Here is a 27018-nt window from a genome sequence, read left to right on the forward strand (position 1 = left end):
ATTTTGTGGACCAAATCCTTTTCGAATCCTTGCCAACGAACAAGTCATGTGAATATAAATTTTACATTGATATTATGATTTTTTTTTAAAATAGACAAAGGCACGACCATGAAGAAATCGATGCACAACAATATGTATTTTTAAAAGGACATCACCGGTTCACACACATAAATGATATACATGTTTCAAAAACATAACCAAAAATGAACATGGGTATAATGAGTAATCATGCTTGCAGGCATGGCATAGAGGGAGTGCAAATTTCCATTCATCTCTAAAGAAAAGGGGGAATGTCCCAATCAATTCTGGAAACATAGTCATGCGGTACAAATGTTGAACCTACTCGCACAACCAGTGTAATGAGCGCATCATTCATTATACTCATCATTTACCAGGTTGCAGTAACCTCCTTTTCAAATTTTTTTTTTACCAGGTTGCAGTAAATTGAAGTCTTGCAAGAGCGGGTTTGGTCAAGTCAGCCATGTAGTAGTTGCCAGTGACCTGGTTCCTAACAACATTGGCCATCTCGCGAAACTCCTTGTGTATGAGACTGGAGAACGCAAAGGCTTGGTCTGCTGCGTCTTCGTCATCTCCTCTTGTCAAGAGGACCACGGTCATCTCCTTTTCAGCAGCTAGCTGCACCATGTCTTCTTGTTTGATAGGTCAGAGACCAGTAGGAGTGGACATTGTAGAGGTAGTTGGTCCCCATGCTGAACTGAACCGTGGCACTGCTGTTGCGAATTACTAAATCAGGTCAGAGTGCAATGCATGTTAGATAGTTATGGTTTATGATAACCTTTGCAGGAGTTTAACAAGACATATTAAGGTACTGAAGATCCAAGGTGGCACGTGCATAAAAGTTTCAGGCGGTATTTCCATTTCCAGCGAACTGAACAAATAAAGTAGAAAAGGACAAGCTAATGACATGTGTGCACAACCAGCATATGAAAGGCCAATGAAGTACACGAGGGCATCATTTGAGTTCATAGATGATCGGTGAACAAGAGGGCATCATTTTTTCAGTTTAGAAACAATACAAATTGGCAATGCATGTCAATCTGCAAGTACATAAGAGAGGTGAAACTATCTTACATAGTTGTGCATGTTTAACATGAGCTTAGTTTGTGAAGCATTTGTCAAACACCCAAGAAAAGAATACGAAAATAGATCGAAGCACATGTACGACCGAGGCTACGGTGGAATTTGCCAGAGATGAACGTGACTTTCGACGCACAATAGACCGTTCTAAGGACCTGAATATGTACAAAACCCATAATACCTTATTATTGATAATTATACGACATGCTTTCAAAGTATGAAAATGTGCTTATTAACAGAAATACATTGAGATAGGATGCAGATCAGGAAAACGTACCAGTCACTTTGACCCAACCCGATGTAGCCGAGTTCACTGGATCTTCTCCCCGACAACTTCATTGTAGTTTCTGCACAATAACACATTTTCTGAAGAAATATATTCTGCACACGACCAACGGTTTCTCTGAAGAAATGTATTCTGCACAATAGATTAAAGTTTCTGCATGATAGTTCAAAAAAGATGGACACTAACAAACAAGAAAGCGGGCTGAAAGGAGAAACCATGAAATCCAAGTGTGCTCCCTAACCACAGATCTATCAACATATTACACAACAAATCACAGAAGTGTGTTCTTGAGTTTTCTTACAAATATAAGCTGTTGTGTACCCAAATAAGATAGACTGAACCAACCTGCGCGACGTAAACACTTGCAACAGAGCATGTATCAACATTTTCATTTCCTCTTCCTTTCCATTGATTCTCAGGGAAATCTGATGGCCCAAAACTGGAGCACAAAAAAGTGTTAGCTGATGCTGAACCATGGGCTAATCGGCGAGTGAATAGCGAAAGCTAATAACTATGACAGATTCTTGATGTCACTAAGACCACAACATTTTAACTGTGTGTGCCCCCCTCTTTGGCGCTCAATTCCATAAGGTTTTTTTCTGTTCAGCCTCTCTCTTCTTTCCACCAAATCTAAAGTGTTAGGACACAAAAAAATTTCATTTTGAAGGAAGTGGAAGTGCACTAACAGCATACTGATGCTAGAGACATCTATTACGATTACAAAGGCAAAATAAGATAGCAGATGCATGATACTAATCTCTGAATATCGTGAAAAATATTTGAAACTGACCAAAAGTTCAATAAAAAATTTGGGCCTTAAACAATATTGACTGATAAGAGTATTTGGTACCTAAATTTACCTTCCAATTCATCACAACAATATTTAATATCACGATACAGGATATGACATACTTAAAGGGAGACGTCATGATTTAAGTTACTGCGAAAAGGGTAGTTCAGAGCTCTGTAACATTTGCATACCAATCGCACTACATCATAGCCTATAAGAAAGGATAACAAGTGGGGAAAGACATACCCTTCCTTCCACTAAATCCTGTGTGCCAATGTTGACAACAATGATTAACTATTGCAGCCGCCAGCGGCCAACCCCGCCACCGTCGCCCGTGGCGGCGCCTCCTTCCTTGGCGCTCACCCTTGCTTTAGATTCAAAAACTCCTGCAGAAACACCGCACAAAATTCACCATTCAAACCAAACACCACACTGAGCTCATATTTAGTTCAGCATAATTAATCTGAAGAATAAACATTCAAATGAAATCCCATGAGTATTCTGTGACCACCGGAACAGAAGCCAACCCAGTGTCGTGAAGACATTTACAAAGAAAAGCCTAATTTCTGAAGTTTCCTGCGCAAAACAGAGATGTAATGCCTAACAGATTATAGAATTGCCATTTGTGTTAATAAAGGAAATGTATAGGATAATCTATAGTACTTGGGCGTGTTGCCTGCTCATCCTAAACAAGAACACTTTGTTAAATCCATTGTTTTTTTATAATCTACAATATTTAATACCTCAGCAGGTTTGGCAACCTTGGAGATAACTCCTCCTCACAAAAATAAGTAAATAGAATCCCTCCAATTTCCACCATCATCAATCACAACATGCATTGTTCTAAAAATAATAACCGTTGAATGAATGCAAATTCTAGAGTCTCCAATCGTGTCCTACATACTGCATGAATATCAGCATGACAGGCATAAGTACTAAGCAATAAGCACTAACAGTCTACATTATAAGTTACAACTCTGAAGGGGCTACTATAGATGTAGGCATGAACATAAATTTTCTAGACCCAAATGATGATAGGATAAATGAAATTGAGACATTGCAGGATCTGTTAGCACTGAACCGAGAACAACATACGCCGAACTTTGTGCATTACTATCTGAACAAACAACATTGGATTTACATGAAGTATGCATCATCGTCTAGAATTACCAACGGGTAGGGGATGGAGATTGGAGAAAGAAGGGAGGGAAGAGAAGACCCACGGATTTGAGAAGCACGGGATCCGGCTTCAACGGCACCAGCGAGCACATCACAGATCGAGATGGAGATCCGAGGCGGCACACAAGTAGCCAGAGCAGGAGCATGCGGAGGCTCCCATCCCGGGGCGCGGCTGTGGAGAAGGAGGCGACCTCGAGCACCTTCTCGCGGCCAGCTCCAAGCCCTTCGTCGCGAGCTTGGTGTTGGATCCTGGAGAACTAAGACGACGGCGGTCTGGCGCGGAGGAACGTGGGGCGGCGGTCCGGCGCGGAGGAGCGCGTGGCGGCGGCCGGAAGGGGAGGGGAGCGGCGCTGGTGGCGATCCAAAGGGGAGGGGCGTGGCCACGTGGGGTGGGCGTGCTAATCTGTGGCGTGATTTGCGCCCGAGGGGAGGGGCAGGGGGCATAGGCAGGATAGTCTGCCGGCAGAATATTTTATCTGGGACATCGGTTTGTGTCACGAAACCTTGATGTAATATAGACTGTTAGATGTGATTTAGTGAGATTAATCGGACGCCCCTGGTAATCCTGTGTACATTTTTTGGTGTGGTTATAGGGTAATTCAAGTTTGCTCTTTTAATAGTAGTAATAGATTACTCCACTCATCGACCGCTATCCAGCATGCATCTAGAGTATTAAGTTAAAAACAAAGTAACGCTTTAAGCAAGATGACATGATGTAGAGAGATAAATTCATGCAATATGAAATAAACCCCATCTTGTTATCCTCGATGGCAACGATGCAATACGTGCCTTGCTGCCCCTTTTGTCACTGGGAAAGGACACCGCAAGATCGAACCCAAAGCTAAACACTTCTCCCATGGCAAGAACTACCAATCTAGTTGGCCAAACCAAACGGATAATTCGAAGAGACTTGCAAAGATAACCAATCATGCATAAAAGAATTCGGTGAAGATTCAAATATTATTCATAGATAGACTTGATCATAAACCCACAATTCATCGGTCTCAACAAACACACCGCAAAAAGAAGATTACATCGAATAGATCTCCACAAGAGAGGGGGAGAACATTGTATTGAGATCCAAAAAGAGAGAAGAAGCCATCTAGCTACTAACTATGGACCCGAAGGTCTGAGGTAAACTACTCACACTTCATCGGAGAGGCTATGATGATGTACAAGCCCTCCGTGATGACGGCCCTCTCCGGCGGAGCTCCGGAACAGGCCCCAAGATGGGATCTCATGGATACAGAAAGTTGCGGCGGTGGAATTAGGTTTTTGGCTCCGTATTTGTTCGTTTGGGGGTACGTAGGTATATATAGGAGGAAGAAGTACGTCGGTGGAGCTTCAGGGGGCCCACGAGGCAGGGGCGCGCCCTAGGGGGGCGCCCCCCACCCTCGTGACCGCCTCTCTGATGCCTTGGCGTAGGGTCCAAGTCTCCTGGGTCATATTCGGGAAGAAAATCACGTTCCAGAAAGGTTTATTCCGTTTGGACTCCGTTTGATATTCCGTTTCTTCGAAACACTGAAATAGGCAAAAAACAGCAATTCTGGGCTGGGCCTCCGGTTAATAGGTTAGTCCCAAAAATAATATAAAAGTGGAAAATAAAGCCCAGTATAGTCCAAAATAGTAGATAATATAGCATGGAGCAATCAAAAATTATAGATACGTTGGAGACGTATCAGGCATCCCCAAGCTTAATTTCTGCTCGTCCTCGAGTAGGTAAATGATAAAAAGAGAATTTTTGATGCGGAGTGCTACTTGGCATAATTTCAATGCAAATCTCCTTAATCGTGGTATGAATATTCAGATTCGAAAGATTCAAGACAAAATTTCATATTGACATAAAAATAATAATACTTCAAGCATACTAATAAAGCAATTATGTCTTCTCAAAATAACATGGCCAAAGAAAGTTATCCCTACAAAATCATATAGTCTGGCTATGCTCTATCTTCACCACACAAAGTATTTAAATCATGCACAACCCCGATGACAAGCCAAGCAATTGTTTCATACTCTAACTTTTTCAAAACTTTTTCGATCTTCACGCAATACATGAGCATGAGTCATGGATATAGCACTATAGGTGGAATAGAAGGGTGGTTGTGGGGAAGACAAAAGGAGGGGAAGATAGTCTCACATCAACTAGGCGTATCAACGGGCTATGGAGATACCCATCAATAGATATCAATGTGAATGAGTAGGGATTGCCATGCAACGGATGCACTAGAGCTATAAGTATATGAAAGCTCATCAAAAGAAACTAAGTGGGTGTGCATCCAACTCGCTTGCTCACGAAGACCTAGGGCATTTTGAGGAAGCCCATCATTGGAATATACAAGCCAAGTTCTATAATGGAAAATTTCCCACTAGTATATGAAAGTGACATAACGAGAGACTCTCTATCATGAAGATCATGGTGCTACTTTGAAGCACAAGTGTGGTAAAAGGATAGTAACATTGTCCCTTCTCTCTCTTTCTCTCATTTTTTTATTTGGGCCTTTTTTCTTTTTTTATGGCCTCTTTTTTTCGTCTGGAGTCTCATCCCGACTTATGGGGGAATCATAGTCTCCATCATCCTTTCCTCACTTGGGACAATGCTCTAAAAATGATGATCATCACACTTTTATTTTTCTTACAACTCAACAATTACAACTCGATACTTAGAACAAATATGACTCTATATGAATGTCTCCGGCGGTGTACCGGGATATGCAATGATTCAAGAGTGACATGTATGAAAGAATTATGAATGATGGCTTTGCCACAAATACGATGTCAACTACATGATCATGCTAGCAATATGACAATGATGGAGCACGTCATAATAAACGGAACGATGGAAAGTTGCATGGCAATATATCTCGGAATTGCTATGGAAATGCCATGATAGGTAGGTATGGTGGCTGTTTTGAGGAAGGTATATGGTGGGTGTATGATACCGGCCAAAGGTGCGCGGTATTAGAGAGGCTACCAATGGTGGAAGGATGGGAAAAAATGCGTATAATCCATGGACTCAACATTAGTCATAAAGAACTCATATACTTATTGCAAAAATCTAGAAGTTATCAAAGCAAAGTATTACGCGCATGCTCCTAGGGGGATAGATTGGTAGGAAAAGATCATCGCTCGTCCCCGGCCGCCACTAATAAGGAAGACAATCAATAAATAAATCATGCTCCGACTTCATCACATAACGGTTCACCATACGTGCATGCTACGGGAATCACAAACTTTAACACAAGTATTCTTTAAATTCACAACTACTCAACTAGCATGACTCTAATATTATCACCTCCATATCTCAAAACAATTATCAAGCATCAATCTTTTCTTAGTATTCAACGCACTCAAAAGAAAGTTTCACAAATCTTGAATACCAAGCATATTATTATTATTAAGCAAGTTACCATGCTATTAAAACTCTCAAAATAATCTAAGTGAAGCATGAGAGATAAATAGTTTCCTTAAAACAAATCCACCACCGTGCTCTAAAAGATATAAGTGAAGCACATAGAGCAAAATTATAACGCTCAAAAAGATATAAGTGAAGCTCATAGAGTATAACTACATAGCTCAAAAGATATAAGTGAAGCACATAGAGTATTCTATCAAATTCCAATTCATGTATGGCTCTCTCAAAAGGTGTGTACAGCAAGGATGATTGTGGCACACTAACAAACGAAGACACAAATAATACAAGACGCTCCAAGCAAAACACATATCATGTTGGTGAATAAAAATATAGCTCCAAGTAAATTACCGATGGAAGTGGACGAAAGAGGGGATGCCTTCCGGGGCATCCCCAAGCTTTGACTTTTTGGTGTCCTTGGATTATTTTGGGGGTGCCATGGGCATCCCCAAGCTTAGGCTCTTGCCACTCCTTGTTCCATAATCCATCAAAAGAATTCACCCAAAACTTGAAAACTTCACAACACAAAACTCAACAGAAATCTCGTAAGCTCCGTTAGAGAAAGAAAACAAAAGACCACTTCAAGGTACTGTAATGAACTCATTCTTTATTTATATTGGTGTTAAACCTACTGTATTCCAACTTCTCTATGGATTATAAACTAATTTACTAGCCATAGATTCATCAAAATAAGCAAACAACACACGAAAAACAGAATCTGTCAAAAACAGAACAGTCTATAGTAATCTGTAACTAACGCAAACTTCTGGAACTCCAAAAATTCTACCAAACTTAGAAGACCTAGACAATTTGTTTATTGATCATCAGCAATTGGAATCAGTATTTTATCACGTTCTGATGATTTTTAATAATTCGGGCACTGAACACAAAGTTTCTGGAAATTACAGCAAGATCAAATAACTATCATCCAAGAAGATCCAATAGGTCTAGCTTGGCACAAACACTAATTAAAACACAAAACCACATCCAAACAGAAGGTAGATGGGTTATTTATTCCCTAACAGAAGAAAAACACAAAAAACTAAAAATAAAATTGGGTTGCCTCCCAACAAGCGCTATCATTTAACGCCCCTAGCTAGGCATAAAAGCGAGGATAGATCTAAGTATTGCCATCTTTGGTAGGCAATCCATAAGTGGCTCTCATGATAGTTTCATATGGCAATTCTATTTTCTTTCTCGGAAAGTGTTCCATGCCCTTTTTTAATGGAAATTGAAATCTAATATTCCCTTCCTTCATATCAATAATCGCACCACCCGTTCTAAGGAAAGGTCTACCAAGAATAATAGGGCAAGAAGGATTGCAATCTATATCAAGAACAATGAAATATACGGGCACATAATTCCTATTTGCAACAATAATAACATCATTAATTCTTCCCTTAGGTTTCTTAATAGTGGAATCCGCAAGATGCAAGTTTAGAGAGCAATCATCAAAATCGCGGAAATCTAGCAAATCACACAAAGTTTTGGGGATAGTGGAGACACTAGCACCCAAATCACACAAGGCATAAAACTCATGATTTTTAATTTTAATTTTAATAGTTGGTTCCCACTCATCATAGAGTTTTCTAGGGATAGAAACTTTCAACTCAAGCTTTTCTTCATAAGATTGCATCAAGGCATCAACAATATGTTCGGTAAAGGCTTTCTTTTGACTATAAGCATGTGGAGAATTTAGCACGGATTGCAACAAGGAAATACAATCAATTAAAGAGCAACTTTCATAGTTAAATTCCTTGAAATCCAATATAGTGGGTTTAGTGACATCTAAATTTTTATTTCTTTGAATCCCACTTTCATCAATTTCATCATAAAGATCTAAATACTCCGAATTTTTAGAACGCCTTCTAGGTAAAGGAAGATCATATTCAGTTTCATCAAGATTCATATTGCAAAACAAGGATTTGATAGGTGACACATCAATAACTTTTAGATCTTCATCTTGATTTTCATAGGAATTGGAAGAACATGCTTTAATAAAGGCATCTTTGGAAGCACGCATCCTAGCGGTTCTTTCCTTGCACTCATCAATGGAAATTCTCATGGCTTTGAGAGACACATTGATATCATGCTTAGGAGGAATAGATCTAAGCTTTAAAGAATCAACCTCAAGAGAAATTCTATCAACGTTCCTAGCCAAATCATCAACTTTAAGCAATTTCTCTTCAAGCAAAGCATTAAAATTCTTTTGTGAATTCATAAACTCTTTAACACTATTCTCAAATTCAGAGGGCATCTTATTATAATTTCCATAAGAGTTGTTGTAGGAATTTCCATAATTAGAAGGATTAGTAGGATATGGCCTAGGATTAAAATTCCCTCTATGCGTTGTTACCAAAATTGTTCCTACCAACAAAATTCACATCCATAGATTCATTGTTATTCTCAATCAAAGTAGACAAAGGCATATCATTAGGATCAGAAGAAACACTCTTAGTAGCAAATAATTTCATAAGTTCATCCATCTTTCGACTCAAAACATTGATTTCTTCTATCGCATGCACTTTTTTATTAGAAGATCTTTCAGTATGCCATTGAGAATAATTAACCATAATATTATCTAGGAGTTTAGTAGCATCTCCTAAACTGATTTCCATAAAAGTGCCTCCCGCGGCCGAATCTAAAAGATTTCTAGAGGCAAAATTTAATCCGGCAAAATTTTTTTGTATAATCATCCACAAATTCAAACCATGAGTAGGGCAATTATGTATCATTAATTTCATTCTCTCCCAAGCTTGTGGGACATGTTCATGATCAAGTTGCTTAAAATTCATAACGTCGTTTCTAAGAGAGATGATCTTAGCGGGAAGAAAATACTTAGAGATAAAAGCATCTTTGCACTTGTTCCAAGAATCAATACTATTTTTAGGCAAAGACGAAAACCAAGCTTTAGCACGATATCTAAGCGAAAAAGGAAATAGCTTCAATTTAACAACGTCATTATCGACATCTTTTTTCTTTTGCATATCACATAAATCAACGAAGCTATTCAGATGAGTAGTGGCATCTTCACTAGGAAGGCCGGCGAATTGATCTTTCATAACAAGATTCAACAAAGCAGTATTGATTTCACAAGATTCAGTATTGGCAAGAGGAGCAATCGGAGTGCTAAGGAAATCATTATTATTGGTATTGGTGAAGTCACACAATTTGGTAGTATCTTGAGCCATCGCGACAAACAAGCAATCCAACACACGAGCAAACAAAAGGCAAGCGAGAAAAAGGCAAATGGAAAAAGAGAAGGAGAAGAAGATTGGGAGAGAGAGGGCGAATAAAACGGCAAGGGTGAAGTGGGGGAGAGGAAAACGAGAGGCAAATGGAAACTAATGTAATGCGAGAGATAGGGATTGTGATGGGTACTTCGTATGTTGACTTTTTGCGTAGACTCCCCGGCAACGGCGCCAGAAATTCTTCTTGCTACCTCTTGAGCTTGCGTTGGTTTTCCCCGAAGAGGAGAGGATGATGCAGCAGAGTAGCGTAAGTATTTCCCTCAGTTTTTGAGAACCAAGGTATCAATCCAGTAGGAGGCCATGCTCAAGTCCCTCGTACCTGCACAAAACGATAGCTACTCGCAACCAACGCGATTAGGGGTTGTCAATCCCTTTCACGGTCACTTATGAGAGTGAGATCTGATAGATAGTATTTCTGGTATTTTGATATAGAGATGCAAAGTGAAAAGTAAAAGGCAAAGTAAAAAAGCAAAGTAAAATTAAAGTGATGGAGATTGATATGATGGTGAATAGACCCGGGGGCCATAGGTTTCACTAGTGGCTTCTCTCAAGAGCATAAGTATTCTACGGTGGGTGAACAAATTACTGTTGAGCAATTGACAGAATTGAGCATAGTTATGAGAATATCTAGGCATGATCATGTATATAGGCATCACGTCCGTGACAAGTAGACCGAAACGATTCTGCATCTACTACTATTACTCCACTCATCGATCGCTGTCCAGCATGCATCTAGAGTATTAAGTTAAAAACAAAGTAACGCTTTAAGCAAGATGACATGATGTAGAGAGATAAATTCATGCAATATGAAATAAACCCCATCTTGTTATCCTCGATGGCAACGATGCAATACGTGCCTTGCTGCCCCTTCTATCACTGGGAAAGGACACCGCAAGATTGAACCCAAAGCTAAGCACTTCTCCCATGGCAAGAACTACCAATCTAGTTGGCCAAACCAAACGGATAATTTGAAGAGACTTGCAAAGATAACCAATCACGCATAAAAGAATTCGGAGAAGATTCAAATATTATTCATAGATAGACTTGATCATAAACCCACAATTCATCGGTCTCAACAAACACACCGCAAAAAGAAGATTACATCGAATAGATCTCCACAAGAGAGGGGGAGAACATTGTATTGAGATCCAAAAAGAGAGAAAAAGCCATCTAGCTACTAACTATGGACCCGAAGGTCTGAGGTAAACTACTCACACTTCATCGGAGAGGCTATGATGATGTAGAAGCCCTCCGTAATGACGGCCCTCTCCGGCGGAGCTCCGGAACAGGTCCCAAGATGGGACCTCGTGGATACAGAAAGTTGCGGCGGTGGAATTAGGTTTTGGCTCCGTATCTGTTCGTTTGGGGGTACGTAGGTATATATAGGAGGAAGAAGTACGTCGGTTGAGCTTCAGGGGGCCCACGAGGCAGGGGGCGCGCCCTAGGGGGGGACGCCCCCCACCCTCGTGACCGCCTCTCTAATGCCTTGGCGTAGGGTCCAAGTCTCCTGGGTCATATTCGGGAAGAAAATCACGTTCCAGAAAGGTTTATTTCGTTTAGACTCCGTTTGATATTCCGTTTCTTCGAAACACTGAAATAGGCAAAAAAACAACAATTCTGGGCTGGGCCTCTGGTTAATAGGTTAGTTCCAAAAATAATATAAGTGGAAAATAAAGCCCAATATGGTCCAAAACAGTAGATAATATAGCATGGAGCAATCAAAAATTATAGATACGTTGGAGACGTATCATGTGCCAACCCCTATGCATAGGTTCATGGGCGGAACCCACAAGTTGATCACCAAAACATACATCAAGTGAATCACGTGATATCCCATTGTCACCACAGATACGCATGGCAAGACATACATCAAGTGTTCTCAAATCTTTAAAGACTCAATCCGATAAGATTACTTCAAGGGGAAAACTCAATCCATTACAAGAGAGAAGAGGGGGAGAAGAAACATAAGATCCAACTATAATAGAAAAGCTCGCGATACATCAAGATCGTGCCAAATCAAGAACACGAGAGAGAGAGAGAGAGATCAAACACATAGCTACTGGTACATACCCTCAGCCCCGAGGGTGAACTACTCCCTCCTCGTCATGGAGAGCGTCGAGATGATGAAGATGGCCACCGGTGAGGGATCCCCCCTCCGGCAGGGTGCCGGAACAGGGTCCCGATTGGTTTTTGGTGGCTACAGAGGCTTGCGGCGGCGGAACTCCCGATCTAATCTCTGTTCTGGAAGTTTTAGGGTACGTGAGTATATATGGATGCAGGAAGTACGTCGGTGGAGCTTCGGGGGCCCCACGAGGCAGGGGGCGCGCCCGCCACCCTCGTGAGCACCTCCCTTATCTCCTGACGTGGGGTCCAAGTCCATCTGGTAGTTTTCCTTCCAAAAATAACTTCTCCAGTTGATTTGTTCTGTTTCGACTCCGTTTGATATTCCTTTTCTTTGAAACACTGAAATAGGCAAAAAAACAGCAAATCTGGGCTGGGCCTCCGGTTAATAGGTTAGTCCCAAAAATAATATAAAAGTGGATAATAAAGCCCAATATTGCCCAAAACAGTATATAATATAGCATGGAGCAATCAAAAATTATAGATACGTTGGAGATGTATCAGGTGGCAGTGATTGAAGAACTCTGTCAATGACACTATCAACCAAAAGATCAACTCCCAGTTGAGTCAAGTGATTGTGGTACCCAGACATTTTGAGTATATATTCACCGACAGAACTATTTTCCTCCATTTTGCAGTTGTAGAACTTATTGGATACTTCATATCTCTCAATCCGGGCGTTTGCTTGAAATATTAACTTCAACTCCTGGAACATCTCATATGCTCCATGATGTTCAAAACGTCGTTGAAGTCCCGGTTCTAAGCCGTAAAGCATGGTACACTGAACTATCGAGTAGTCATCAGCTTTGCTCTGCCAGGCGTTCACAACGTCTGGTGTTGCTCCTGCAGCGGGTCTTGCACCTAGCGGTGCTTTCAGGACGTAATTCTTCTGTGCAACAATGAGGATAATCCTGAAGTTACGGACCCAGTCCGTGTAGTTGCTACCATCATCTTTTAACTTAGCTTTCTCTAGGAACGCATTAAAATTCAAAGGAATAGTAGCACGGGCCATTGATCTACAACAACATAGACATGCAAAATACTATCAGGTACTAAGTTCATGATAAATTAAAGTTCAATTAATCATATTACTTAAGAACTCCCACTTAGATAGACATCCCTCCAATCATCTAAGTGATCACGTGATCCAAATCAACTAAACCATGTCTGATCATCACGTGAGGTGGAGTAGTTTTCAATGGTGAACATCACTATGTTGATCATATCTACTATATGATTCATGCTCGACCTTTCGATCTCAGTGTTCTGAGGCCATATATGCATATGCTAGGCTCCTCAAATTTAACCCGAGTATTCTGCGTGTGCAAAACTGGCTTGCACCTATTGTATGTGAACGTAGAGCTTATAACACCCGATCATCACGTGGTGTCTCGGCACGACGAACTGTCGCAACGGTGCATACTCAGGGAGAACACTTATACCTTGAAATTTAATGAGAGATCATCTTATAATGCTACCGCCGAACTAAGCAAAATAAGATGCATAAAGGACAAACATCACATGCAATCAATATAAGTGATATGATATGGCCATCATCATCTTGTGCCTTTGATCTCCATCTCCAAAGCACCGTCATGATCACCATCGTCATCGGCTTGACACCTTGATCTCCATTGAAGCATCGTTGTCGTCTCGCCAACTATTGCTTCTACGACTATCGCTACCGCTTAGTGATAAAGTAAAACAATTACATGGCGATTGCATTTCATACAATAAAGCGACAACGATAAGGCTCCTACCAGTTGCCGATAACTTATACAAAACACGATCATCTCATACAACAATTTATATATCATCACGCCTTGACCATATCACATCACAGCAAGCCCTGCAAAAACAAGTTAGACGTCCTCTACTTTGTTGTTGCAAGTTTTATGTGGCTGCTACGGGCTTAGCAAGAACCGTTCTTACCTATGCATCAAAACCACAACAATTTTTCTTCAAGTGTGCTGTTTTAACCTTCAACAAGGACCGGGCGTAGTCACACTCGATTCAACTAAAGTTGGAGCAGCAGACACCCACTAGCCACCTGTGTGCGAAGCACGGTGGTAGAACCAGTCTCATGAACCAGTCTCATCCAACAATACCGCCGAATCAAAGTATGACATGCTGGTAAGCAGTATGACTATTATCGCCCACAATTCTTTGTGTTCTACTCATGCATATAACATCTACACATAGACCTGGCTCGGATGCCACTGTTGGGGAACGTAGTATTTCAAAATTTTGCCTACGATCACAAAAGATCTATCTAGGAGAAGCATAGCAATGAGCGGGGAGAGTGTGTCTACGTACCCTCGTAGACCGAAAGCGGAAGCGTTAAGTAACGCGGTTGATGTAGTCGAACATATTCGCGATCCAACCGATCAAGTACCGAACGCACGGCACCTCCGCGATCTGCACACGTTCAGCTCGGTGACGTCCCTCGAACTCTTGATCCAGCTGAGGCCGAGGGAGAGTTCCGTCAGCACGACGGCGTGGTGACGGTGATGATGAAGTTACCGGCGCAGGGCTTCGCCTAAGCACTACAATGATATGACCGAGGTGTAAAACTGTGGAGGGGGCACCGCACACGACTAAGAGATTGTCTGTTGTGCCTTTGGGTGCCCCCCTCCCCACGTATATAAAGGAGGGAGGGAGGAGGAGGCCGGCCAGGTGGAGGCGCGCCCATGGGGGGGAGTCCTACTCCAAGTAGGATTCGCGCCCCCCCTTTCCTACTTCCACAAGGAGAAGGGGGGAAGGACAGAAGGAAAGTGGGGGGGCGGCCCTCTTAGCCCTAGTCCAATTCGATTTAGGCTAGGGGGGCGCGCGCCACACCTTGGCCTGCCTCCTCTCTTCCACCACTAGGCCCATGAGGCCCAATAACCCCCGGGGGGTTCCGGTAACCCCCCGGTACTCCGGAAAATACCCGATACACTTCAGAACCATTCCGGTGTCCGAATATAACCTTCCAATATATCAATCTTTATGTATCAACCATTTCGAGACTCCTCGTCATGTCCGTGATCTCATCCGGGACTCCGAACAACCTTCGGTACATCAAAACACATAAACTCATAATACGAATCATCATCGAACGTTAAGCGTGCGGACCCTACGGGTTCGAGAACTATGTAGACATGACCGAGACACCTCTCCGGTCAATAACCAATAGCGGAACCTGGATGCTCATATTGGCTCCTACATATTCTACGAAGATCTTTATCGGTCAAACCACATAACAACACACATTGTTCCCTTTGTCATCGGTATGTTACTTGCCCGAGATTCGATCGTCGGTATCACCATACCTAGTTCAATCTCATTACCGGCAAGTCTCTTTACTCGTTCCGTAATGCATCATCCTGCAACTAACTCATTAGTCACATTGCTTGCAAGGCTTATAGTGATGTGCATTACCGAGAGGGCCCAGAGATACTTCTCCGACGATCGGAGTGACAAATCCTAATCTCAATCTATGCCAACTCAACAAACACCTTCGGAGACACCTGTAGAGCATCTTTGTAATCACCCAGTTACGTTGTGATGTTTGATAGCACACTAAGTGTTCCTCCGGTATTCAGGAGTTGCATAATCTCATAGTCATAGGAACATGTATAAGTCATGAAGAAAGCAATAGCAACAAACTAAACGATCATAGTGCTAAGCTAACGGATGAGTCTTGTCAATCACATCATTCTCTAATGATGCGATCCCGTTCATCAAATGACAACTCATGTCTATGGCTAGGAAACTTAACCATCTTTGATTCACGAGCTAGTTAAGTAGAGGCATACTAGTGACCCTCTGTTTGTCTATGTATTCACACATGTACTAAGTTTCCGGTAAATACAATTCTAGCATGAATAATAAACATTTATCATGATTTAAGGAAATATAAATAACAACTTTATTATTGCTTCTAGGGCATATTTCCTTCAGATTGGTGATGATACGAGACTGGATGAGAGTAGAGCCAAAAGTCACACCCGTTATCGCAAGAACACGATGGGCCAAGAGGGTCGCATTCGTGCATTTGGAAACTCTGACCAACTGAATTCCTCCAGGACCAAGTACAGTCATTCGATGGTCGTTTTCAGTTTACAAGTTGTTTCAGCGTTTGGAGGGCTGAAATGAAAGATAACGCAGCTGAAATTGAGGAGCTTTGCTGCTGTCCACTTGCTTCCTAGTGCTTCATATATATCCACCCCATGAAAAAAAACCAACGAACCTGCCGATGAAGAATGGGGTGTTGCCTTTGTTGTCGCGGGTGACTACTTCAAGTTAAAAGGCAGGATTAGCAAATTACTTCGTCTCGGTTTTATTACGCAAATAACTCATTGCTTAAAAGATCTGACATTTGAGGCTCTCTGCCTTCCCAACTTGTACCTGATAATTCTATCGGATCTAGATAAACGTGTTTCGGCAAAAGAAATGTCAAAATATGCGCGTTGATACAAAAATAGCACTTAGCTTGTGTACTTTTTAGGCGACAGTGACACACACCAGCTTCATCATGAAATTCATGGCAAGAGTTGATGTAAGAGAAACTGGAGTCCACGTATTGGTTTTGGCATAACAGAAAACACAAAGCAGCAGAAAGGTTCTGCTGCTCTGCTATTACATGTTTCCACCTATAAGTACATACTCGATACAACTATACAACCATTATTTCAATAATTTTATGAGCTAAGCACATCACACCGTGCATTACATCACACATCAATATTTTCACTCATGTCCTCCTCGGAGATTTCAGCCAGCTTGGACGACAAATGGTAAGTATCCTCGGCATGGATGTGCCCTTCGTCACAGAAGAATGGCCTCGAAGGCATTTGCAAGCTATGGATGCCACCTTCCAGCATCTCTATGACATCGCTCATCGTCGGTCGATCTTGAGACCTCATTTGAATGCACCATAGTCCAACAATGCACAACTTCCTCTCCAACTCATGCATCTCAGTATAAACATGAGCAAATATCTCACCCACGTGGTCTCGTTGAGTTAGCCGGTCATACACCCACGACGGGTAGTATTCTTGGCTCGTGTTTGTTGTATTTGGATCAGCATTCCTTCTTCCTCCGGCCATCTCTAGCAGCAGCATCCCAAAGCTGTAAACATCCGACTTGCTCGATATGATGCCGAAGCTCCGAGATATCATCTCAGGAGCTATGTACCCAATTGTTCCCCGTAGGGCTCTCGATGGCACAAAGCTGTTGTCCCTTGGGTATAGTTTTGCGAGACCAAAATCAGCAACTTTGGGGACAAAATTGTTGTCAAGAAGGATGTTGTGTGGCTTGATGTCAAAGTGCAGAATCTGCATGTCACAACCCTGATGAAGGTAGTCGATCCCCTTGGCAATGCCCAAAGCTATCTCGACGAGCTTGCCCCAGGAGAAACTCTTCTCGGCTGAGAAGATGTACTTATCCAGAGAACCTTGAGGCATGTACTCGTAAACCAGTGCTCTCCTCATTTCCTCTGAGCAGAATCCCATGAGACGCACCACATTTACGTGATGGATCCTACCGATGGTGGAGACTTCATTGATGAAATCTTCTCCATTGCAGTTAGGATTGCCCTCTAGCATCTTGACAGCAACATGAACATTGCCCGGCAATAGCACACCCTTGAACACAGACCCGTAGCCTCCCTGGCCCAGCTTATCTCTGAAATGGCTTGTAATTGCTGTGATGTCAGTGTAGGCATACCTCATTGGACCTAGCATTTGTTGCATTTGGAGGAACTTCTCAACAGCATCGATCGTGATCCTCGTTTTCCAATACTTGTGGGCGAGGAAGATCAACACAGCCAGTGGTGCCAACACGAACCTGCATAGCACTGCATAAACAAGTTTATAAAGGCTTGGTGGGTACAGACATGCGTAGATGTGATGATGAAGAAACTGCAATCAAGAGCAGAGCATTCGGAATTACCAGCAATCCACTTGACAAACCAGAAGATGGATAGTATGATTAATGGGGCAACACCATCAAATCCAGCTACATCCAGTGAACAGTCCAAGAAATTAAAATCGACCACAAGAATTCGCAGAACACAACTCATGACGCCTTCACTACACACTTGCGAGAAGTCGCTGCAATACCATCCAACGAGACATCAAAGGAATGAAAGAGGGGCTCAACGGTTTTAGGATAGGACTAGCACATATGCCCGTGCGTTGCAACGGGAAAAATTGATATTTTGTGCAAGCATAATGTCCCACAGCACCGGATTCAAAGAATATGCTGCAACGCATCATCCTTATACAAAATGAACATAAAAAATACGTTAATCTTTCTTTTAGTTATTCCATCGGTTTATCCATAATCCTTTCTTTAATTAGCCACATCCGTTTGAATATTCTATTTAAGCCCACAATCCTTCTTTTATTAGCTCATTCGCTTAATTAGCTCGCCCTAAATATGATAACTGCCACTCGTATATTTAGAGCAAGTTGGGAGTAATAAATGTGAAGGCGTATAGGTCGCTGGTTGTTATGTCAAAGAGCTACACAGGAGGTCCTGTGTTCAATTCCTACAATGTTGATTTATTTTGACCTAATTATTTCTCGCGGTCTCTATGAAAGCCCATAAAAGGCCCATCAACATACAAGTACCTGGCCAGATCGCTTAGCGTGTGTAAACCAAACGAAAAGGACTAAACCAAACCAAGAATACCTATTCCCTTTAATAGTAGGTATAGATATATCAAAACCACTTATACAGGCAACAAATTGAACCACTCTATACAGATATATCAAAATTCAGAACTCACCGGAAGTGGCGTATTAGGCACTCTTTGATGCTTGTGATCCAGCAGGCATATCCTCTGGAAGGGAATTTAACGGCAAATCCAATCCTCATGGATTTCACAACATCTACATAACTTGCATTTTCTAGCTGCTCATAGTACCAAGGCACTGAACTGTCCCAAGGCCGAGGAATCATGGCCAGGTACCCACAAGAAGGCTCGAGATACTTCATTAACATAGATCCATAACCAGTTAACACGTAAACATAAGTATCATTGGTGCTAAGGCAAGCAACAGGCATGTACATACCATTGTCCTTTATTTCCCGAGAGCATTTAAGAAAACAAGCCTGACTACGTGAAAGGGGGCCCAATTCAACTTCCCTGCCGTCGTTGCACCAAGTTGGAGGCCGATTCCACCGTGGTAGAGGGCAGCTGTTGTACAAATCCATGTTGGCATCGATGACCCAGAAGGAAGAACCGCCGTAGTTGATGGCAGACACATAGTATGTTGCATCGTCGATGCGAATTGCAGCCTTGGTATCACTGCAAATTAGCTCATAAGATCGATAACCACACCCAGGTGGATCACTTGCCTGGCGAAATGGGGATGATACTTTTCTGAGAGGGCCACACGAGAAAGAAGGACAATCAGGGTCATCATACCGCCCTTCAGCCTGACCTGCAGCAAGAACTGCAAGCACACAAAAGAAAGTGAGGGAGTTGAGAACAGTGGGCATCGCCATGGCAGACTTGTTCACAGAAGCACAGAAGTGCATATGAATGGCTGAATAAGTGTGTGGCTGCCAAAGTTAAAAATAGAACTCTAAAGAATGGACATTATGTGATGTTGCTGACTAGGAGACTTGGCTACTAGCTGCCAACTAAAGTTGGGTACATACCACCTACTGGCTCGTCTAAGTGATGGTGATGTTCTTGACCGGTGACCTCTTGGTTAACATAAGAGTTCAATTGTGTTACTATAGCATCCTGTACTGGTCCTAGTCATGGTAACATGGAATTCGGTGCCTTGAGAAAATGACAAATAACAGGGACCAAAAAAATGGAAAATAACAAAACATCATTATTTGAGATATTTGAGTTTACCGGTTAGCAACGCATGTTTTTGCAGAGAGGAAAAACTAAGTATGATCGAATTCCTCATTTTTACCTAGTTCTAGTTGAAAAACTTCCCAAAACCCCTCCTATATGAAACTAATTCCGCAGAATATATTCAAACCACGTGCAGATTATATGGGCAGATGCATTTGATATTTCCCTGGTTTCCATTGCCTGGAGATTACAAATTATAATGGACATCATTAAACAGCATAGGACCAAAAAAATATTAAAATATACTATTAAGTGGAAGCATTTTCTTTACAGGACTAACTAAAAGCATTTGCATAATGTCAGGTCAATTATTTCTGACAATGACTGGACTACGTACAGCCACAATTAAGCTGTTATAACAACCAGTTAGCAAGACTTATCACAATTCAAACCTCTGCAAATGGGCTAGACTAGACAGATAAGAAGTACTAGAATATTAGTCAACTCGGCCTCTGCTTGATTAGGATATGCATATGGATGTTGATTCGTTGATGTGAGGCATTAGCCTTCAATTTAATCTCCTGGCCGACTTTCATTATCAAAATCCCTAGTGACATCTAGCTATGGGCTATGGTTAAGCTACTAATTGTTTTTTTTTGTGACAGTAACCCACCAAGTCTAGCTAGTCTACAGTCAATAATTTGTGTAAGACAAGACTGACATCGTTAGCGTTGTTAAGCAATCATGACCAGACTTGTAAGACAAGAGTTGGAGCTCCTCAAAATTAACTAGTTTATTTAGTTGATCAAAACAACCAAGTCACCTACCGCGCCGATTGCACATGGACGAACGATAGCAGGTAGGAATCGCTGGTGTAGACAACTGGCTGTTACCGGCTGATCATGATCATGAAGACTTATACTGATTCAAGTCAAGGCATTAGATGTACTGCGGTCGATTATTAGTTTAATATCTCGGCCGGCGATGATTATTAAGTCCTAATGTCGATTAGTTTTAATGTCTCGGCCGGCAATGAATATTAAGTCCTAATGTTGATAAGTTTTAATGTCTCGGCCGGCAATGAATATTAAGTCCTAATGTCGATTAGTTTTAATGTCTTGGCCGGCGATGATTATTCAGTCCTAATGTCAGTTAGTTCTAATGTCTCGGCCGGCGATGATTATTAAGTTCTAATGTCTCGGCCGGCGATGATTATTAATATTAAGTGGAAGCATTTTCTTTACAGGACTAACTAAAAGCATTTGCATAATGTCAGGTCAATTATTTCTGACAATGACTGGACTACAGCCACAATTAAGCTGTTATCACAACCAGTCAGCAAGACTTATCACAATTCAAACCTCTGCAAATGGTGGTTTACCATGTCAAGCTCACAAGTTTATTGCAGTACAATACTGCAAGTTTCGTCTGGTCAGATGTGTACAATTCTACCAAAGACTAGTACTAGTAGAACTGAATAAAAATGAGGATGTGCAGGCAGTGAAATCAAAAGAATAGTCTAAACAAGATTCATTTGTTTCCAGAGACCACAGAATTTTCCAAGCCACAGAACAAGGTGGACGTTTCAGTGGTAGGTGGAATTCCTACTTGGACGCACAACTATCTTGATGACCATAACATCAATGGTACTCATTGGAGGTTAAAGCAGACAAGTAGGCAAGTTAGCAACTTCCTATACTCCCTGCCCTCCCTTCTTCCATCTTTACTCCAGTATATTTCATGGACTTGCCTAAATTTCTTGTCACTCTGCTGCTGATCTGTCTTCCCACCTATGAATCCTATGTGGACGCAGCATCAGAAGAACAAGATTTCTTAAGAACTTGTTCATCTCGCAGGTGCAGCAAACATGGACCTGAGATCCGGTTCCCGTTCCGGCTTTCGAGCCACCTACCATCTTGTGGTGTCCCAGGCATGCAGTTATCGTGCTCCGGGGATGACACAATCCTCGATCATCATGTTCTTGGCTCCTGCAGAGTGACTGAGATCTATTACAGGCACCGCGTCATCAACGTCATCCCGCTTGTGGAACCATCGACGCAATGCCCTCTTCAGAAGCTCATCTCAGCAAACTTAGCAACTGATGTGTACAAACAACCTCAATCATCACAAGTTGCGACCCTGGTACGTTGTTCAAGAGCTTTCACACCACTGGATCAATATAGTATAGTAGGCCCAGCCCCTTGTCTCAGTAACAACGCTAGCCAATTCTGGTATATAGCGGGATCTTATGGATACATGTCTGATCTTCCACGGGACTGCATGGCTGTTTCTAAAGGCATCCCCATACCCTTGACCTATGATAAAGATGGCCTGAACCTTGACGAGTACACCTTCAAAGAAAAGGCAAATAATTTCCTCAATTTTGGTGAAACAACATTCACTTGGCACCTCAATAACATTACAGATGTCTGCCAACAGTGTGAACATAAAGATCAGCAATGTGGATTCATCTCACAAAGGCATCAAGCTTTCTGCCAGCACCATGGTATTGTTTCTTTTCCTAGTTGAAATCTCATATCATTATGGTGGATATTCTATTTTGGAACCACAATGAATTTCTCTCTCTCCATTTACTCGTTTGCCAATTTGCTATATTCTGTTCCTAAGTGCATTCAATCTTCCTGTGGATTTTTCACCTGTAACAAAACTATTTAACAAAGGAAATTTTCATGCCAATTGGACCAACGGATAAGTTGTGCAAGCACATATAGTCTCTAGGTTCGCATCCATGGACGTTTCTGTAATTTTTTTGATCAAGTTATGGGGGTTAACTATTTGTAAAAATCACACAAAACAAAAGGTAAGAGACAAATCTTAATTGACCATTCTGCAGATATTTTCAGATCTAAAGCCAAGCTTCATTTTAGGCAGCATAAGGTCTAGTTTAGTCAACTGATTTCATTTAACTCTGTAACTACCAACTATAATGATCTTTATTCTTGCCACATTTCTTTGCGAAAGTATTCTTGCTATGTTGTTGACTTCTGGAGTGGTGTAATTTCAGCATATTAAGCAATCAACAGGTCTGGATTAAAAAAAATATTTTAAAATATGTGCATTTACAATGTCAATCCTGTATAAATATACGCTCTCGTCTATATGTGTATCAGTGTTTGTGGAAAACTATCACATTTTTCGCTGTACAATGTATGAGGTATTTCGAGCAGAATTCAATCATCACATACAGAGCTTGTACCATGATGTACTGACTATTAACTTATACTCCCTCCGTCCGAAAAAGCTTTTGTCTACATATAATCATGGCGAAACTAATAAACTTTTTTCTGCATGCAGGTGTGCCTGTCATCCCGGTTGCAGGTAATGCTGCAACTCTTATCATTACTTTCATTCTAAATGAAATCCTTATTGCTTACTGATCTACTCTTTTGTGTTATCACATCACAAAAGAGTCAGGAGCACATAACTTCTTATCTGAACGTCACTTGTTAATTTCCTTTCTTTTTAATGAGCAGCATCATCTGTAGCTGCATTTGTAGTTTTTTCATTGATGGTGGCCACCGCGATCTACCTCTCCTTAAAGTCAAAGTACAATGAAGAGATAAATATGAAGGTTGAAATGTTTCTCAAGGCATATGGCACATCGAAACCCACAAGGTACACTTTCCCTGAAGTTAAGAAGATAGCAAGACGTTTCAAGGATAAACTAGGGCAGGGTGGATTTGGAAGTGTATACAAAGGTGAGCTACGAAATGGAGTGCCTGTAGCAGTCAAGATGCTAGAGAGCTCTACAGGAGAGGGAGAGGAATTCATTAATGAGGTTGCAACCATTGGACTGATCCACCATGCTAATATCGTTCGTCTCTTGGGCTTTTGCTCTGAAGGAACAAGACAGGCTCTGATTTATGAATATATGCCTACCAATTCACTGGAAAAATACATATTCTCACATGTTTCTGATATTTCTCAACAACTCCTAGCACCCACCAAAATGCTAGATATTGCTTTAGGCATCGCCCGAGGAACGGAGTACCTGCATCAAGGTTGCAACCAGCGCATCCTCCACTTTGACATCAAACCGCACAACATCTTGCTGGACTACAACTTCAATCCGAAGATCTCGGACTTTGGCCTTGCAAAGCTGTGTGCAAGGGACCAGAGCATCGTTACCTTGACTGCAGCAAGAGGCACTATGGGATACATCGCACCAGAGGTATACTCTCGGAACTTTGGAGGGGTGTCTTACAAGTCGGATGTGTACAGTTTCGGCATGCTGGTGTTGGAAATGGTGAGTGGACGGAGGAACTCAGATCCAAGTGTTGAGAACCAGGATGAGGTATATCTCCCAGAGTGGATCTACGAGAAAGTATTCAGCGGGCACGAATGGGAGCTTACTCCAGAAATGACAGCAGAAGACAAAGAGAAGATGAGACAGCTGACTATTGTGGGGCTGTGGTGTATTCAGTGGAACCCAAAGAACCGGCCTTCAATGACAAAGGTGGTAAACATGTTAACGGGGAGGTTGCAGAACCTACAGGTTCCCCCTAAGCCCTTTGTGTCATCTGAAAATCAACCTAGAACATAAGGCACCGAGAACATGCTGCCAAGATTTGGTGCATATTGCAGACATGCACTTAACTCCATGTCTTGCACAGAATGCATAGCACCTGATTATATGAATAATCGTCCATCCCCATGTAATAGTACTACTAGCCATATGCAAGAACATATGAGAACCACATCGAACTTTATTTGGATTGTAACAGTTAAAAATACAGTAATCTGTTGGTTACCTTGCTCTGGTGTTCCGGTGATTTATCCTCATTTAAGTATTTCCTGCTCCTTCTCATAGAAACTTGATTGCGCTGTCTGATTGCCACTTTGATTGTGCTGAGATGTAACAGGACCATTCCGCCGGTCGATTGATCATGACTTAAAAATCTCAGCAATCCATAGCACTAGCATGGAGTATATTTCGATCTTCCCCCTCAATTAGCACTTGCCACCTGAAGCATGAATAATAATCAGTCGTCACCGTGTCTTAGTACTAGTAGCTATTTGCAACATATCGGAATCACATCCAAGTTTATTTGCACAAGAACCCGTTGCTTACCTTATTATTCCTTTGTTTCACACTTGAGCATTACTCCTCAGTAAACTATGAGCACGACAACGTGCTACTTGCTATTACGCTGAGAATCTCACAGGTTCATGGTCATGGTACAGGGCGGTTAATCCCAGGACAGGAGTAACACTTTTACAATGTGAATGGATGTATGTTCTGGGACTGACGGTACATTTCGTACTAAGATTTGGCAGCAAAAAATGAAAGGAAATCGAACAAAGGGGATTGGCTACCTTGTGCGACGCAGATGAGGATGCGGCGGCAGATCTCGAATGCAGCGAGATTCCTCGGGAGGCCGCCATTGCCGGAGAAAGGGCGCTCCGGTGGAGCATGGCGGCCTGCTCCGATAGCCGCCGCCGCCGGCTGGAGCAGAGTACCGCACCGCTGGGGGGTTGGAGAAGAGGCGTATCAGGCCTGTTGACTCCGTCTGCGAAAACGACCCAGCCCACTAAGTAGGAACGAAGGGCCCAACCCATCAACCCCGCCAGAGCATGCGTCTCTATATGACCAACTAAAAAAACATATATTTGAAAAACAAATATTAGTCATGTCTTTGGAAAATGCTTAATATGTATAGAAACAATGCTTAAAATGTGTCCCAAAAATATACAATGTGTGTGAAAACATAGGCATAAAAACATATATATGATAAATTTGTAATCATGTACTTAAAAAATGTTGAACATGTGTAAAACAATGTTCCTTATGGATACAAAAAATGTGCAGTGTATGCAAGGAAATTAGACATAAAAAAAATAGAATTAAAAATGCTAGTCACAGATTTAAAAAAATGTTCAACATGTACGAAGCAAATATTTCAGATATATAAAAAATGTGTTCATGTATTTGAAAAGCGCTAGACATGTATAGAAGAAATGTTCTTATCTTATATCAAAAGCGCTAGACATGTAGCAGAGCACCACAACGCCGGGGAACGTGGTGGGTTGGAGAAGGCCGTATGCGAAAACGGCCCAGCCCACTAAGTAGGAAAGTAGGGCCCAGCCCATCAAAACCCCTGCCAGAGCATGCGTCTCTATGTGGCCAACTAAAAAAAACATATATTTGAAAAAATAATAGTCATGTATTTGAAAATTGCTAAGTATGTATAAAAATAATGTTTGAAATGTGTCCAAAAATACACAACGTGTATGAAAACATAGGCATAAAAACATATATATGATAAATGTTTAATAATGTATTTAGAAAATGTTAAACGTGTGTAAAAAGTGTTCCTTATATATACAAAAAATATGCAATGTATATAAGGAAATTAGACATCAAAACAGTATAGATAAAAAAAATGTTTGTCACATATTTAAAAAATGTTCAAAATGTACAAAACAAATATTTCAGATATATGCAAAAATGTGATCGTGTATTTGACAAATGATATACATGTATAAAAGAAACGGTCCTGTTTTATACGAAAGGAGAAAAGTTAAACCAATCAAATTTGACAAATAAACAAATAAAGATGAAGAAACCCAAAGAAAAATAAAATAAAATTAGAAACCAAAGAAAGCCAATGCGAAAGAGTGGAAACAGTGAAAAACGAAAAAGAAAATCAAAGGAAAAAAGATAAACCAAAGAAAACCATACAAGAAATTAAAACGTTGAAAACCGACAAATGAACAAGAAACCCGAGAAAGAAGCAATGAAAAATGAAGAAAAACATAGGAAAAAAAGAAAGAAAACGGGTCAAATACTTGGCTGGCACACCATGGTTGTGCACGCGGCTCGCCGTAGAGATTACACGGCGGGTGGAGGGGCGCTGGCCACAGCCATGACATAAAAAAGAAATTCTTTCGATACTCCTTTTTTAAAATAAATAAAAACTTCACTCGATACTCCTTAATAGCACAGAGACAATTTATAGGTCGGTCATCACTGCACCTACTCATACTCATGGTCGTTTCAGTTCAGATATTTTTTCAGCATTTTACACGGGGGTTGAAATGAAGATAATGCAGCTT

At 41.4% G+C, this 27018-nt stretch overlaps 2 protein-coding genes and 1 long non-coding RNA gene across 6 annotated transcripts; 1 reads left to right on the forward strand and 2 right to left on the reverse strand.

Moving 5' to 3' along the window:
• Positions 1–146: 146 nt before the first annotated feature.
• On the reverse strand, positions 147–3773 carry LOC125542561 (uncharacterized). Of its 2 annotated transcripts, none has more exons than XR_015599497.1 (5): positions 3398–3773; positions 2421–2560; positions 1730–1823; positions 1376–1516; positions 147–744 (listed from the first exon to the last, which is right to left on the reverse strand). It is a non-coding gene; the product is annotated as an uncharacterized LOC125542561 (long non-coding RNA). The 2 variants fall into 2 exon arrangements; XR_015599496.1 differs by having other exon boundaries at positions 149–744; positions 1376–1445; positions 3398–3772.
• A 12940-nt stretch (positions 3774–16713) lies between these two features.
• Positions 16714–25440, reverse strand: LOC147977684 (rust resistance kinase Lr10-like). 3 transcript variants are annotated; one of them, XM_087545882.1, is made up of 5 exons: positions 25279–25440; positions 24714–24926; positions 18913–19582; positions 18072–18232; positions 16714–17976 (listed from the first exon to the last, which is right to left on the reverse strand). In XM_087545882.1, exons 3-5 carry the CDS (start codon positions 19338–19340, stop codon positions 16853–16855), a joined length of 1713 nt encoding a protein of 570 aa, XP_087402008.1. In that variant the 5' UTR covers positions 19341–19582; positions 24714–24926; positions 25279–25440; the 3' UTR covers positions 16714–16852. The 3 variants fall into 3 exon arrangements, with proteins under 3 accessions (XP_087402008.1, XP_087402009.1, XP_087402007.1); XM_087545883.1 differs by lacking the exons at positions 24714–24926; positions 25279–25440 and having other exon boundaries at positions 18913–19115; positions 19199–19321; XM_087545881.1 differs by lacking the exons at positions 24714–24926; positions 25279–25440 and having other exon boundaries at positions 18913–19902.
• On the forward strand, positions 21146–24704 carry LOC147977685 (rust resistance kinase Lr10-like). The gene is made up of 3 exons (XM_087545884.1): positions 21146–22447; positions 23257–23280; positions 23436–24704. Exons 1-3 carry the CDS (start codon positions 21682–21684, stop codon positions 24503–24505), a joined length of 1860 nt encoding a protein of 619 aa, XP_087402010.1. The 5' UTR covers positions 21146–21681; the 3' UTR covers positions 24506–24704.
• Positions 25441–27018: the final 1578 nt, after the last annotated feature.

This window comes from Triticum urartu, chromosome 3A (genome assembly GCF_056163025.1).
Source record: "Triticum urartu cultivar PI428250 chromosome 3A, HENAU_Tu73, whole genome shotgun sequence".
NCBI classification, from domain to species: domain Eukaryota; kingdom Viridiplantae; phylum Streptophyta; class Magnoliopsida; order Poales; family Poaceae; genus Triticum; species Triticum urartu.